Genomic DNA, 15,523 nt, shown 5'->3' with positions numbered 1-15,523 from the left:
TAGGGTAACTGAATGTTTTCCCTTTGACATTTCACAATGATAAATCCATTTACGAGTCCAGGAGGACTGGGCCATGCCATTTCTACTCTCTGGCTCATTGAATGCCAGAGGTCAAGTTGAGGCTGACCTCTGGGCTTAATGCCTGGACAAAAGTAATTATTGTCATCAAGTAATGGGTAAATACAATTACTCACATGCAGTGACATACAGCACACAGAGAGATAGATGGCAGAGAGCTTTCCTGAGATCGATGCTAAGATCAGGATTAGTGCCTGCTCAGGAATGGCTGAGGCTTGGGCTTTTTAAAGAGCAATCTAAGGCACATATAACTCATCCGTTACAGCTTTATATCACATAGCGCTGATGGAGACTTAAACAGAGGCGCCAGAATAACAAAGCTGCTTCAGACTTATACATGTTCCATGTATTAGCCTGCCTGTGTCTGGATTCATACTGGTTAGGCTATGAAGAAAGAAACTTGAGTGCTCTTTGGGAGGATGGTAATAAAATGGGGGAACTGGCTTTGTAAGACCACTAGCCAGGCTAGCTTACACCTCGCAACTCACAAACATCAAACAAGACATGAACCAAGGCTGGTGTGGTAAAGGGATAGCCTAATGTGTGTCTGTGTGTGTGATGTTTGTGTGTTCCCTGAGGCAAGAAAAGAAACAGGAGGCTCTGGATGCACATTCCTGTTCTGGATCATTCCCCTGGTGACTGTATCTTCCTCCCCTACCTACCCCTCTACCTATTCCTCTCCCAGTCTTCCTTCCCCTCCTCCATTAACATGTGGCAAGACCGCTCGGCTGTGTCTACATCCTCTCAGCATGACTGCCCCTCCTCCCACATCCTCTCATCCTCCAAGCATCACTCACTTCTCTTCCTCTGGTAAAAACACTTCCCTCTGTAAGCTACTGCCATATTGAACAGAGTGGCATGTACTGGCTCATTTTGTCAAAATACACATCCTCCTCCCTACACTCCTCCTTCCTACACTCCTCAAATACTGCATCCGTTAACTAACATATATTAATTTGGCTTTTTGCTGTCTTGGATGTCTTAAAAACGATCCATTAGTAACTGTATATTAATCGATTAGGACTACTTTGCTCTATTTTGGGGCTTGGCTGAGGCCCTGGTGTCATATCATAGGGGGATTTCATACTGAGACACCAGACGGAGACCAGTAGTGAGAAAAATACAGCCAGCTCTGCACTCCTGCTATGGATAAAACCTTACCATCCACACCCACACCAGTGGGAATATTACACATGTATGATCCTTAAAGAGAAACTGCCATATAGAGGCTATTTAAACAGGTGTACATACTGTAAGTGGCATGGAATTTAGATCAGACAAAAGTGTCTTGCAAAAAACTAGTGTAAAGAGAGATCTGACTATGGATAGCTATTTCAGCCTGTATGGTTGCAACCCGTGCCTTTAGCTTAACATACATCATGTTGTAAAGTACTAGAGCATGCTGTACATGAATGGAATTAATAAATGACAGTGGCATTCTCATGAATGGGAAGTTACATACTAGTACTGCCGCTGCCAGTATACAGTATTCAAGGAGGATGGGATTGAATGTAAGGGTGGAGGAACAAGTGTTTGTTTGTTTGTTTGTTTGTTTGTTTGTGTGTGTATATATGCGCGGACAGCATTACAGAGCAAAACATCTCTTTCCAACCCTGTTTCAGTGTTGGTGGAGTTAATATTGAATCCCGTATTAATGCAATACCCACTCTATGAGATTGAAACCCCAAGCCATCTCAGGTAGCAACCACTGTTTTCGAGAAACTGTTAAATAGACAACATTTATCTTACTGTGTCACATCAACCATTTGACTCAAGGAATCTTGATTTTTGAGGCCAATCTCAGGTTGCATGAAGATAGAGTGAACTACTTGAGCGTTTCGAAATCGACAATCGACTGGCGTTAAAGTGGCTGAATGCAGTGGGCCTGCCGGGCTGAGTGATTGGTGGGTCAACGGCTAATGAACAGATATTGAGATGGCACTAAACTGTGTGTGTGAGGCATGAATCATGGGTGTGATCAGCGAGTGTATCCCAGCAGCGCAGATGAGATGGCACTTAACTGTGTGTATCCATGTGAGCATGTCGTGTGTTACAGGCATGAATCATGCCTGCAATCCTGGGGAACATGTATGTTAGGGATGATTAGATGGTGTGTGAGAGAGAGAGGAGGCATGCATCCCAACACTAATGAGATGGGGCTGTGTGTACTGGGCTCAGAATACTGGCCAGGTTTTCAATCTAGAGTACACTCACAGCCAACCTTTATACAATCAGGAGGGGTGATGGAAAGGCCTTGGCTGAAAGGCAACACTTGTGAGTGCTCCAGTACATATGTACTTCCTCAAAAAGGGAAAGGAATACCAAGATGTGCTCCACTGAGAGAACCCACCACAGCAAAGTATTTACCGAAGGGCTAGAAAATATATTACAAGGCCACACTGTGTACTCAAGAGTTGTGTAGTGTGGGATTTCTTTGTTTAACCTATGAGGCAGTTAGGCCCCAAAGAAGCTCAGCCCTCAGGCTAAAGACAACTGCAACACGTAATCATGAATCAAACCAGGGCCCTGTCCCAATACTTAGGCCTACAAATTCTCCTTTCCTTCCTCCCTTGAAGTTATCACAGAGACACAGACCTGGTTGGAATGATAGCAAAATAAGTGAAACGCTCACAAGGGTTGGATTAATGACAGCGACAGGTGTTTTCACTTATCCAAACCCCAACAGATTACCACAATCAAAGAAGGAAGGGTGCAAGTACTCAAACAGGGTCTGAGACTCTTCAGAAAGAGAGTCCTTCTTTCGGGGTCAGAGTGCACAGAGCTATCCAAATAAAAAAGGGATTTGAAAAGTGTACGTTTCAGTTGAATACTGTCAGAAATTCCCATTGACAGTGATATACCGTCCTCGCTGTTTAATCTGTTGGCGTCCGCTGCATGTGTCCAATGAATCTGCCTTTACAGCCCTGGTCGGATGCTGGCTGCAGCCAACAGGGTAACAGCATTCCCGCAATCCCGCATAATGATTAAATCCCCCCTAACTAGCCAATGAAATACCAGCTAATGAATAGGAGTGTGAATGAACTCAAGCTGTCATAGAAAGCAATCTGCAAACCCAGGGATTAAGTTTCTTCTCAGGGAGATAATGACGTACACATTATTTTCCCCAAAACACAATATGTTGTTTGCTAAGTGTGGAGGGAGACGAAGTTGGTTAATGAGTGTTGGGTGAGGGGGCATGGTATTCTATTCAACCAGGGATGGCAATGTAATTTCTGCTATACACGATGCTGGCTGATGCACGTAAACATACTCTCTTTCTCTCTCTCTCTCTCACGCCACGTACACACACTTTTCTATTCACACAGGAGAAAATTAAGCATTCACTCTCGACTTAATATTAACAAATGGCCTTCAACGACAGAACGTAATACAAGACCTCCACATACTAACAAGTCACATGGTCTATATGTGTGCCTAAATCACACGTTTAGACCTTTTCCATTTAGGCATTTCATAGACCCATATAGAAAAGGCCTAACCCTGGCATAAAAATACAAATATATGCTACATAGCATCCATTCTGTACGCTCTCCCTAGTCTGAAAACATAAAAAAACATGACACGAACACGTCCATAAAGTCCCAGGTCGACCTACAGACAACCAAAGCATTGAGAGTTACACATCCTCCCTGTCAGCAACCAGATGTTCCATTAGGGCTGTAATCGATGCCTAGCGGCTGCATTAAACATAATGCCTGCAGTACAAGCCTGTAAAGTGGGGCTCATAATCGCGTGGGGGGCAAAATGGTTGCTATGCCACTGCACCATACCCCACATAATGGTTAGGGGTGGAAAGTGACTAGTGACTACACTTTCTCACTCAGACACAAACATCACTCTCTGTCACTGACAACTGATAGCGTTTAACCTCCCATTCTCTCCGGTGCCTGTGCTAATCTACACAGGGACGGTGTCATGATGTTAATCTCAGTAATAAACCACTAAATGATTTATGTGGGTCCATAAAGGCACCCAGCGCTGAAACCTGATATAGGAAGGGGACATGACAGCTCATGAGACTGCCCCATATGATTCATAGTAAATATGGATGCATTAATGAAGGGGTGTGATGGTGTGAGGGGAGGTGATGAAGATTATGCTGATACCCGTATGATGATACTCCTCAAGGCTAAGTGAAAAAGAGAGCCACGGTCAACATTTAGGGAGAGTTGGACCAACCAACCCGGACCAAGCAGAAAAAGTATTGCGATACTCCACTGTGTTTCTATAGTCAGAAGAGTTCTGTGGGTTTGACAAGTTATCTTGCTGAAGAGTAAAGACACAGGGATGGTGTCACAGTTAGAATAAATGTAATTTCAACTCAATCAATTCAGGAAGTACATTTAATTTAAATTCACTTAAAGAATTGAGAAATCCTCATTATAGATGAATGGCTACATTGCTCAGTCTTATGCACAGATCTAGAATTACCATCTCCTAATCATTAACAGGAGGTACCATGATGTCAAGCCATACAGGCCCAGTGGCTGCTCTAAACAGGAGAGGAGAATGTGAGAAAATTGCGTTATCATAAGCAGCACTGCCCTCTGCAGCATAACCAATGCTTACTACACCTACCGTCAAATCATTTCCCCCCATCTTTATGGTGACAGTCCTTTCCCAGGAAGAGATTATATGGATTTTCAATGGTTCAACTTTCACACAGCACGAAAACACTTCTCAGGGTTATGTGTGTTATCTACTACACAGTATATGAGTGTTGGAGGTGCCATGACAGCTTACATAAACAACACGGTTGTGTGTTCTGGAATTCCATTACACACTCATTCCTTCATTATTTGCCGTAATAAAGATCTCGTAACTCAGAGGCTAAGTAGTCAGCTGATGCTTCCCGATCTCACCGTTATGTCCTACATCAGTGTTTACCAAATGGTGGGTGGCACTGGCAGCCAATTCGTACAGGGCCGGAGAATGGCTTGTGACTAGAAACAACTAGGCCTAATTTGCTCATTGGGTGGCTCACAAGAAAATTCAAAAGGAAACATACCAGGAATCAATACAATGCAATACTACCACCAGCACAACGCACTCATCATCACCAGCATCAACAGATGCCTACTCACCGTGTTGGCCAGCTCCAGGTAATTTCCCCCCGGGGGGCCACAGTGGGCGCTGGTCTGGGCCAGGAGCATATGGAGGGCAGCCTGCTGTTCTTGGACAGTCCCAGGCTGTTCCAGGAGCTTCTGGAGGATGGCTGGCTGTTGCTGGGTCTGTGTTTGCCGAGGCTGGATGTCTGGACTCTGGAGGTCCCTGGCCCCAGAGTCGTACTCCCAGCTCTCTCTGGCCCCTGACAGGGCCCCTAGGGGACACATGTTATAACTCAAAACTAAACAGGTAGTAACTAATAAGCAGTGTGAAGGGTTGACACTCCCAACCAGATCTGGTTCAAGAGAATATCAGTCTACATTTTTTTTGCATTATTGCTTCCCTGTGCAAATAGATTTAAGTTTTTTGCTCTCTGTGGATTACTTTTGAAGTGGTTTCATGCACATGTAAAGTGGGTCGAGTTAGGCTGATTGAATTAGTCACTATAAAATTGTCCATGTTTGTGAATGGGCTTGAGGTAAACATTCCTGCTCATTATGCTCTCATTTCATTACGCAATAATGAGCACTCGCTGCTGTTCCAGGAACAACTAAAGAACAATTAAAACAAAGGTCACTGAAGGTTTAGGCTAGCAACAGAGGTAAAAACCTAGCCTCAGTCATGCAGGTTATGTTCTGGTTGTTTCATGCTAGAGGTTTGGTGTCAGTTGTTTATGGTTAATAATGACTGTGGTATAAGGGTAAGTGGTTGTTTGCAGTTAGTTGTTGGGTGTCAGGTTTAGTTGTTTGGTGTTGCCTGTTCTTAGTTGATTTTAAGCTTGTAGGCAGCTGTGATTAGTTGCCGTCTCTTGTTTAACAATATAATTTACAATTGTGCCTAATCGTGATTGGCTATCTTCAAAAACTCACCCAGGCTGTTCTCGCTGCTGGTTGGCCAGGAGGCGAGGTGTTCCCTGAGCTTCTTAGTTTCAGAGTTCTGGGAGCGTTGGGAGAGCTCGCCCTCTTCCTTGCGGATCTCGTTGACCAGCTGCATGCGGCAGCGGGTGAAGTCCTCGAAGGAGATCTTGCCTCGCTCATCCGCTCCCAGCTGGCACATGATCTCTGCCACAGACTCCTCCATGTTTAGTTGTCTGCACACCATCAGCAGGTCATTCCTAACAGGAGAGAGGGAGAGAAGGAGATAAGATAGAGATGGAGAAGGAAAGGCAGAGGGAAAAGGAGAGAGGGAGGGAGAGGCGGAGAGTGGGAGTGAGAGGAAGAGAATGGTTTTCAATTGTCTGAAGAGTGGTGTACAAGTTGCAGCACTAAGCTGAATTGCTGGTACATTAACCACCGCACCAGCCTGAGAAATTTGCTTCACTTCTCAAAGAAGTGAAAAGTGATATTAGGCAAATTAGGAAAGGTTTTGGAGGGGGTAAATAGGTTTCCTAGATGAAGTGGAAAAGCACACAATTCGAGCAAAAGATATACCCATAGACAGGTAATTTGATCCCTGTATGCCCTTCAAGCTGTAGTTATTTAGCACAATGGATATCTTATTCATCAGTTTCATGTCTAAGGGTTAGTGTGCATGGGGAATATGGCCTAAGCATCCATTTCCACAGAACTGGTTCAATTTGTCAACTTTAATGCCTTAGAGGCTACCAATCCATTTTATACAGTGCATTCTAGGCCACAAATAGTATCTCAAATGGCTATGCAAACCATGGGTTTCTCTGTAAAAACAGATGTGTTTGAGTTGAGTCAAATGCGCCAATGCTCTTAAGCTCTCGATCCTCTCCTGCATGTTTTAATTTTCCTCACTGCTCGCTCTGCTTGTGTATAGCCTTCAGCAGAGTAGGCCTACTTTATTTACTAACAAGAACATTCAACACTTCAGAGTTCATAAACATCGTATAATTAGAGACCCCCACATAATATCACTATTTATGTATTTATTATTTAAACTAGGTAAGTCAGTTTAGAACAAATTCTTATTTTATAATGACGTCAAACGTAATTTTGAGTAGCTAGCAAACTTTCAAAACCTCAAGCCAACGCCATGGCATGCAGATGTTTTGTAGGTTGCCTTTGCCAGTTATCGAGCCTGAGCATGTTTCGAAAACGGAGAAGGTATGGTTTCGAAGTGTGCGCGAAACAAAATCGGAGAAATTGTTCGCTACGGAAGTCACTGGAAAAGGAAATTAGTTTATATTACAAAACTAGAGCAAAGCCGCGTAGCTAAATAAATTATAATATTTCCAGCTCGTAGCTAGATGTATGCAAAATATATTCATCGCATTTGGTAACCTTCAATTCTAAATCCACCTTGTCGTTAATAAATAGCCTACCTGTTGATGTATCCATCACCGTCGCCGTCGCAAGTCAGAAACAAACGCCTCATCCTCTCCTCTTCGCCCGTGCTAGATGTGTCACTACTGCCGCTACTCACACTCACCTCCACCGCCGCCATGAGCTTCCCTAAAAAAATACTGTAACTTGGCTACTACCCCTTCTAGTATCCAATCTCAACAAAGTAACTGCTCCTTCATCACACTTCCCGTAAATGTAGGCTAATACCCGGCATTGGATTGAATAGAATCAAATGTAATCTTGGGTTTAGGTCACTTCTGAAAAAAGGAGGGTGCAGCCGCAGCATGTGCCGTAAAAGTAAAGCTCGAAATTTGTTGGTGGATAGGGAGGGCGTTAAAAAGCTTTTGGCTAAGCTGTTGGTGGGGTGAGGGCAGAATGGGTTGGTCTTTCGGCAGTCTAGCAGAGCATTGCAATGCACTTTATAGGATATTGCCCTGGGCAGCATTAAAACTGTGTGGGTATGCACAAGGATTGCACATTTGATAGTTCAAATATAGAGCATAGATTATAAAGGGTTTAAACCAAAACTATTGATAACTATTTATATTTTAAACAGAGGCCTCTCAATAAAGTTCACCACATGTATGTTGTTGCAAAGTAACAAAGCATTTCATTGATGAAACATGAATAATATAGGCCTAGCTAGGAAATAGACCAGTATGTTATGGCTGTGAGCTATTTACAGTTACATTTGCCTAATGATGCGTGTGGTACAGCAAACTGTCCATAGAAATAAAGAGAACATAAATAGAACAGATGTCGGCTATGATGTAGGCCTGACTATCTCTATGAAACCATCTTTCCCAGCAAAGAACAGGAGACTTCATCATGTCTAAAGTCTGGACTGAACAGATGTAGTTTGTGGATGGATCTTTTCCCCCTCTTGTACTCTACCCCAGTGGCGACCGGTCATTCAGGGCAGGTAGAGCCCCACCTGTTTTGAGCCCCACTGGTTTAGCTAAAATATATACATTACCGGTCAAAAGTTTTAGAACACCTACTCATTCAAATGATTTTCTTTATTTTTTTACTATTTTCTACATTGTAGAATAATAGTGAAGACATCAAAACTATGAAATAACACATGGAATCACGTGGTAACCAAAAAAGTGTTAAACAAATCAAAATATATTTTATATTTGAGATTCTTCAAATAGCCACCCTTTGCCTTGATGACAGCTTTGCACACTCTTGGCATTCTCTCAACCAGCTTCACCTGGAATGCTTTTCCAACAGTCTTGAAGGAGTTCCCACATATGCTGAGCACTTGTTGGCTGCTTTTATAATAATATAATATTCCATTTAGCAGACGCTTTTATCCAAAGCGACTTGCATACATTTTTACGTATGGGTGGTCCCGGGGATCGAACCCACTACCCTGGCGTTACAAGCGCCATGCTCTACCAATTGAGCTACAGAGGACCACCTTTTCCTTCACTCTGCGGTCCGACTCATCCCAAACCATCTGAATTGGGTTGAGGTCGGGGGATTGTGGTGGCCAGGTCATCTGATGCAGCACTCCATCGCTCTCCTTCTTGGTCAAATAGCCCTTACACAGCCTGGAGGTGTGTTGGGTCATTGTCCAGTTAAAAAACAAATTATAGTCCCACTAAGCCCAAACCAGATGGGATGGCGTATCGCTGCAGAATGCTGTGGTAGCCATGCTGGTTAAGTGTGCCTTGAATTCTAAATAAATCACAGACAGTGTCACCAGCAAAGCACCCCCACACCATATCACCTCCTCCTCCATGCTTTAAGGTGGAAACATGCGGAGATCATCTGTTCACCCACACCGCATCTCACAAAGACACGGCGGTTGGAACCAAAAATCTCAAATTTAGACTCCAGACGAAAGGACAAATTTCCACCGGTCTAATGTCCATTGCTCATGTTTCTTGGCCCAAGAAAGTCTCTTCTTCTTATTGGTGTCCTTTAGTAGTGGTTTCTTTGCAGCAATTCAACCATGAAGGCCTGATTCACACCGTCTCCTCTGAACAGTTGATGTTGAGATGTGTCTGTTACTCTCTCTCCAGATGAAATCTTGCGACTTGTGACTGCCGGCCGCCCAACAACTTGCCCGCTTGACCCTATCCCCTCCTCTCTTCTCCAGGCCATTTCCGGAGACCTTCTCCCTTACCTCACCTCGCTCATCAACTCATCCTTGACCGCTGGCCATGTCCCTTCCGTCTTCAAGAGAGCGAGAGTTGCACCCCTCCTCAAAAAACGTACACTCGATCCCTCCGATGTCAACAACTACAGATCAGTATCCCTTCTTTCTTTTCTCTCCAAAACTCTTGAGCGTGCCGTCTCTAGCCAACTCTCCTACTATCTCTCAGAATGACCTTCTTGATCCAAACCAGTCAGTTTTCAAGACTGGTCATTCAACTGAGACTGCTCTTCTCTGTGTCACGGAGGCTCTCCGCACTGCTAAAGCTAACTCTCTCTCCTCTGCTCTTATCCTTCTAGACCTATCCGCTGCCTTTGATACTGTGAACCATCAGATTCTCCTCTCCACCCTCTCCGAGTTGGGCATCTCTGGCGCTGCTCACTCTCGGATTGCGTCCTACCTGACAGGTTGCTCCTACCAGGTGGCGTGGCGAGAATCTGTCTCCGCACCACGTGCTCTCACCACTGGTGTCCCCCAGGGCTCAGTTCTAGGCCCTCTCCTATTCTCTCTATACACCAAGTCATTTGGCTCTGTCATATCCTCACATGGTCTCTCCTATCACTACTACATATCAGTGTGGATGTCGGATCACCACCTCAAGCGGAACCTCGGCAAGACGGAGCTGCTCTTCCTCCCGGGGAAGGACTGCCCGCTCCATGATCTCGCCATCACAGTTGACAACTCCATTGTATCCTCCTCCCAGAGTGCAAAGAACCTTGGCGTGACCCTGGACAACACCCTGTAGTTCTCCCCTAACATCAAAGCGGTGACCCGATCCTGCAGGTTCATGTTCTACAACATTCGCAGAGTACGACCCTACCTTACACAGAAAGCGGCACAGGTCCTAATCCAGGCACTTGTCATCTCCCGTCTGGATTACTGCAACTCGCTGTTGGCTGGGCTCCCTGCCTGTGCCATTAAACCCCTACAACTTATCCAGAACGCTACAGCCCGTCTGGTGTTCAACCTTCCCAAATTCTCTCATGTCACCCAGCTCCTCCGCACACTCCACTGGCTTCCAGTTGAGGCTCGCATCTACTACAAGACCATGGTGCTTGCCTACAGAGCTGTGAGGGGAACGGCACCTCCTTACCTTCAGGCTCTGATCAGACCCTACACCCAAACGAGGGCACTACGTTCATCCACCTCTGGCCTGCTAGCCCCCCTACCTCTACGGAAGCACAGTTCCCGCTCAGCCCAGTCAAAGCTATTCGCTGCTCTGGCACCCCAATGGTGGAACAAGCTCTCCCCCACAACACCAGGACAGCGGAGTCACTGACCACCTTCCGGAGACACTTGAAACCCTACCTCTTTAAGGAATACCTGGAATAGTATAAAAGTAATCCTTCTACCCCCCCTCCCCCCACCCCCCCATATTTTTTTTTTTTTAAGTGGTTGTCCCACTGGCTATCATAAGTTGAATGCACCAATTTGTAAGTCACTCTGGATAAGAGCGTCTGCTAAATGATGTAAATGTAAATGTAAATGTAAGAATTTATTTGGGCTGCAATTTCTGAGGCTGGTAACTCTAATGAACGTATCCTCTGCAGCAGAGGTAACTCTGGGTCTTCCATTCCTGTGGCGGTCCTCATGAGAGACAATTTTTTCATCATAGCGCTTGATGGTTTTTGCGACTGCACTTGAAGAAACTTTCAAAGTTCTTGAAATGTTCCGTATTGACTGACCTTTATGTCTTAAAGTAATGATGGACTGTCGTTTCATTTACATTTACATTTACGTCATTTAGCAGATGCTCTTATCCAGAGCCACTTACAAATTGGTGCATTCACCTTATAGCCAGTGGGATAACCACTTTACAATATGTTTTTATTTTTATTGTATTAATTTTTCTTTGGGGTGGGGTAGGGGGTGTAGAAGGATTACTTTATCCTATCCCAGGTATTCCTTAAAGAGGTGGGGTTTCAAGTGTCTCCGGAAGGAGGTGAGTGACTCCGCTGTCCTGGCGTCATGAGGGAGCTTGTTCCACCATTGGGGTGCCAGAGCAGCGAACAGTTTTGACTGGGCTGAGCGGGAACTGTGCTTCCGCAGAGGTAGGGGGGCTAGCAGGCCAGAGGTGGATGAACGCAATGCCCTCGTTTGGGTGTAGGGACTGATCAGAGCCTGAAGGTACGGAGGTGCCGTTCCCCTCACAGCTCCGTAGGCAAGCACCATGGTCTTGTAGCAGATGCGAGCTTCAACTGGAAGCCAGTAGAGTGTGCGGAGGAGCGGGGTGACGTGAGAGAACTTGGGAAGGTTGAACACCAGACGGGCTGCGGCATTCTGGATGAGTTGTAGGGGTTTAATGGCACAGGCAGGGAGCCCAGCCAACAGAGAGTTGCAGTAATCCAGACGGGAGATGACAAGTGCCTGGATTAGGACCTGTGCCGCTTCCTGTGTAAGGCAGGGTCGTACTCTACGAATGTTGTAGAGCATGAACCTACAGGATCGGGTCACCGCCTTGATGTTAGCGGAGAACGACAGTGTGTTGTCCAGGGTCACGCCAAGGCTCTTCGCACTCTGGGAGGAGGACACAACGGAGTTGTCAACCGTGATGGCGAGATCATGGAACGGGCAGTCCTTCCCCGGGAGGAAGAGCAGCTCCATCTTGCTGAGGTTCAGCTTGAGGTGGGATCCGTCATCCACACTGATATATCTGCCAGACATGCAGATGCGATTCGCCACCTGGTTTTCAGAAGGGGGAAAGGAGAAGATTAGTTGTGTGTCGTCTGCGTAGCAATAATAGGAGAGGCCATGTGAGGATATGACAGAGCCAAGTGACTTGGTGTATAGCGAGAATAGGAGAGGGCCTAGAACTGAGCCCTGGGGGACACCAGTGGTGAGAGCACGTGGTGCGGAGACAGATTCTCGCCACGCCACTTGGTAGGAGCGACCGGTCAGGTAGGACGCAATCCAAGAGTGAGCCGCGCCGGAGATGCCCAACTCGGAGAGGGTGGAGAGGAGGATCTGATGGTTCACAGTATTGTTTCTCTTTGCTTATTTGAGCTGTTCTTGCCATAATATGGACATGGTCTTTTACCAAATCTTCTGTATAATAATAATATAATAATAATATGCCATTTAGCAGACGCTTTTATCCAAAGCGACTTACAGTCATGCGTGCATACATTTTTGTATATGGGTGGTCCTGGGGATCGAACCCACTACCTTGGCGTTACAAGCGCCGTGCTCTACCAGCTGAGCTACAGAGGACCATAAAAGGCACATGACAGCCCGCTTGGAGTTTGCCAAAAGGCACCTAAAGACACTCAGACCATGAGAAACAAGATTCTCTGGTCTGATGAAACCAAGATTGAACTCTTTGGCCTGAATGCCAAGCGTCACGTCTGGAGGAAACCTGGCACCATCCCTACGGTGAAGCATGATGGTGGCAGCATCATGCTGTGGGGATGTTTTTCAGCGGCAGGGACTGGGAGACTAGTCAGTGTCGAGGAAAGATGAACGGAGCAAAGTACAGAGAGATCCTTGATAAAAACCATGTATGCCACCCCTACCTTGTCACAACACAACTGATTGGCTCAAACGCATTAAGAAGGAAATAAATTCCACAAATTAACTTTTAAGAAGGCACACCTGTTAATTGAAATGCATTCCAGGTGACTACCTCATGAAGCTGGTTGAGGGAATGCGAAGAGTGTGCAAAGCTGTCATCAAGGCAAAGGGTGGCTATTTGAAGAATCTCAAATATAAAATATATTTTGATTTGTTTAACACTTTTTTGGTTACTACATGATTCCATATGTGTTATTTCATAGTTTTGATGTCTTCACTATTATTCTACAATGTAAATAGTAAAAATTAAGAAAAACCCTTGAATGAGTTGGTGTTCTAAAACTTTTAACCGGTAGTGTATAATATATAAAAAAAAACAAATTGCCTGTTTTTCATGTTATTCCTGCATTAATATGTGTCACATATCAGTTTGCAAATAATGTAAAAAAAATAAGGCAGCTCCAAAATGCAGGTGTTTCAGCCTAGCTCCGTGCTTTCTGTGGTGGTGGAGCAGCCAGCGGACAATACGGAGCGGAGGAGTTAGTAATGTTCTCTAGTTGCGCTGTGATTGGCTCAGTGTTCTGTCACTCATGGTGACACTACTTGCCGCAAAATCTACGGGTAGAGCTCGAAAATTCAAGCCCCTTGGGTGCTGCCATAGAGTTACATTAGAAGTGCCCATCCAAGAAGACTCAAGGTCATTGGCCACAGATAGAATTACGTCAAATCACATTATATCTACAGTAGCTTTGATTGGACTGATCATGTCAACATCATACTTTCTAAATATTAGCTATCAAGCTAGCAGTCATCATCATGAATCAAGTCGACAATCTACTGGCAAATCCTTTTCAATCATCGGCCACTAGACATAAACATTAAACAACAAGTTGGAAAACGCAAATTCAACAATGAGTGGTTTGGAAGGAATCAGCCTGCTATTCAGTGGAGTGGGTGTGTGGTCAAAGTCTGGGTTTAAGTCTGGCCCCGTGTAGCTCAGTTGGTAGAGCATGGCGCTTGCAACGCCAGGGTTGTGAGTTCATTTCCCACAGGGTGCCAGTATGAAAAAATGTATGCACTCACTAACTGTAAGTCGCTCTGGATAAGAGTGTCTGCTAAATGACTTAAATGTTTAAGGGTCTCTTTTCCAAGCTTAAAAGGATAAACATTCAACATTGGCCATGCTGTCAATCCAGCATGACTTCTGCCGCACTCAAAACAACTGGAAACTTGGAACTGGGAAATCTCAGACTTCAGTGATTTCAAGACAACTGGGAACTCAGAAACAAACGAGCTCCGACTGGGAAAATACATTTTGAACGGTCATCCAACTCGGAATTGCAAGTCGGGAACTCGGGCCTCTTTCTAGAGCGCCGACTTGAAGATCACTGACGTCATCATGATTCGACCTTGTTTTTTTCTGAGTTCCCAGTTGTCTTGAAAACACCACAAATCCAGAGAACGTCAGACTTTGATGACAAAGTTTGATGACTAAATTTGCCCACGAAGGACCGCCGCGACACCTTCCTGTTCAAGTGAGCACAGCACAACAAGGTGAGTCAAAAAGTGTCTTGTATGCTGCTGTATAAATGATGTAAAATGCCAGTGAGATATGTATACTGTAGCTAAGAAAGTAATACTAGGTGTATGTTGTGTAGTAAGCTGTTAGTAGCCCATGTGCCTCACCCTAATAATTTGGTCAATTTTCCCCTCATCATTTAGCCTACTGTTCTGACTTGGTGGTGCACATGTAGCCTATAGCCTGTTTTAGAGAAATGTCATCATCGGATATTGTAAGAGCTTTCATTGTCTGCTTATATGCCCCTTTATTTATCCTACGGTTCTGACTTAGTGTACAGGGAGAATACTGTAAGAACGGCCCATGCTCTGAATTCTGTCGCTGTACGTTTCAAAAGTGCTGAACAAAAATGTATATTGACTACGTCTGTCCTAGCTCGCTCATTAATGTCTTAATCGAAATTACGGATTGCCTCTTATCCGCTCGTCGTCCCCTTATGCCATAGTTTGTACATCTCAATTGTCAGTAGAAACCACATCTGTTTAAGCAAGTCAGCCATATCAGCTATGCTTTTTAAAAAGGCAGTAAATGAGGCTGAATGAACTGTTTCGCTGCCAGACAAGGCTCAGCTGATAGCCAGGTGTAGCAGTGGTAAGGTGTTGGGACTGCTGTTGGGACAGCTTTATGGAGGCCCTAACAGTTCGTGGGCACCGTTTATCACTGTTTATCACCGTTATAGTGCAATTAATATATTGTTTAGTGTTGTGTTGTGTAGTGGCTTTGCTGGCATGCATCCCCACAACATTTTGG

General features: G+C 45.0%; 1 protein-coding gene across 2 annotated transcripts in view; it reads right to left on the bottom strand.

The window, feature by feature from the left end:
- Positions 1-7,809, bottom strand: part of LOC121541709 (colorectal mutant cancer protein-like) — a 121,892-nt gene extending 114,083 nt beyond the window's left edge. Inside the window, exons 1-3 of one of the 2 annotated variants that reach the window (XM_041850960.2) lie at positions 7,496-7,809; positions 6,075-6,319; positions 5,184-5,419 (exon numbers count right to left, since the gene is read on the bottom strand). In XM_041850960.2, coding sequence (XP_041706894.2) covers positions 5,184-5,419; positions 6,075-6,319; positions 7,496-7,617 — 603 coding nt within the window. In that variant the 5' untranslated portion in view covers positions 7,618-7,809. The remainder of the gene's footprint in view (positions 1-5,183; positions 5,420-6,074; positions 6,320-7,495) is intronic. The other variant, XM_045208115.1, reaches the window with a different exon arrangement.
- Positions 7,810-15,523: the final 7,714 nt, after the last annotated feature.

This window comes from Coregonus clupeaformis, chromosome 27, assembly GCF_020615455.1.
Source record: "Coregonus clupeaformis isolate EN_2021a chromosome 27, ASM2061545v1, whole genome shotgun sequence".
Taxonomy (NCBI): Eukaryota; Metazoa; Chordata; class Actinopteri; order Salmoniformes; family Salmonidae; genus Coregonus; species Coregonus clupeaformis.
The sequence above is the reverse complement of the archived record's forward strand: the minus strand, read 5'-3'. Positions and strand labels throughout refer to the sequence as shown.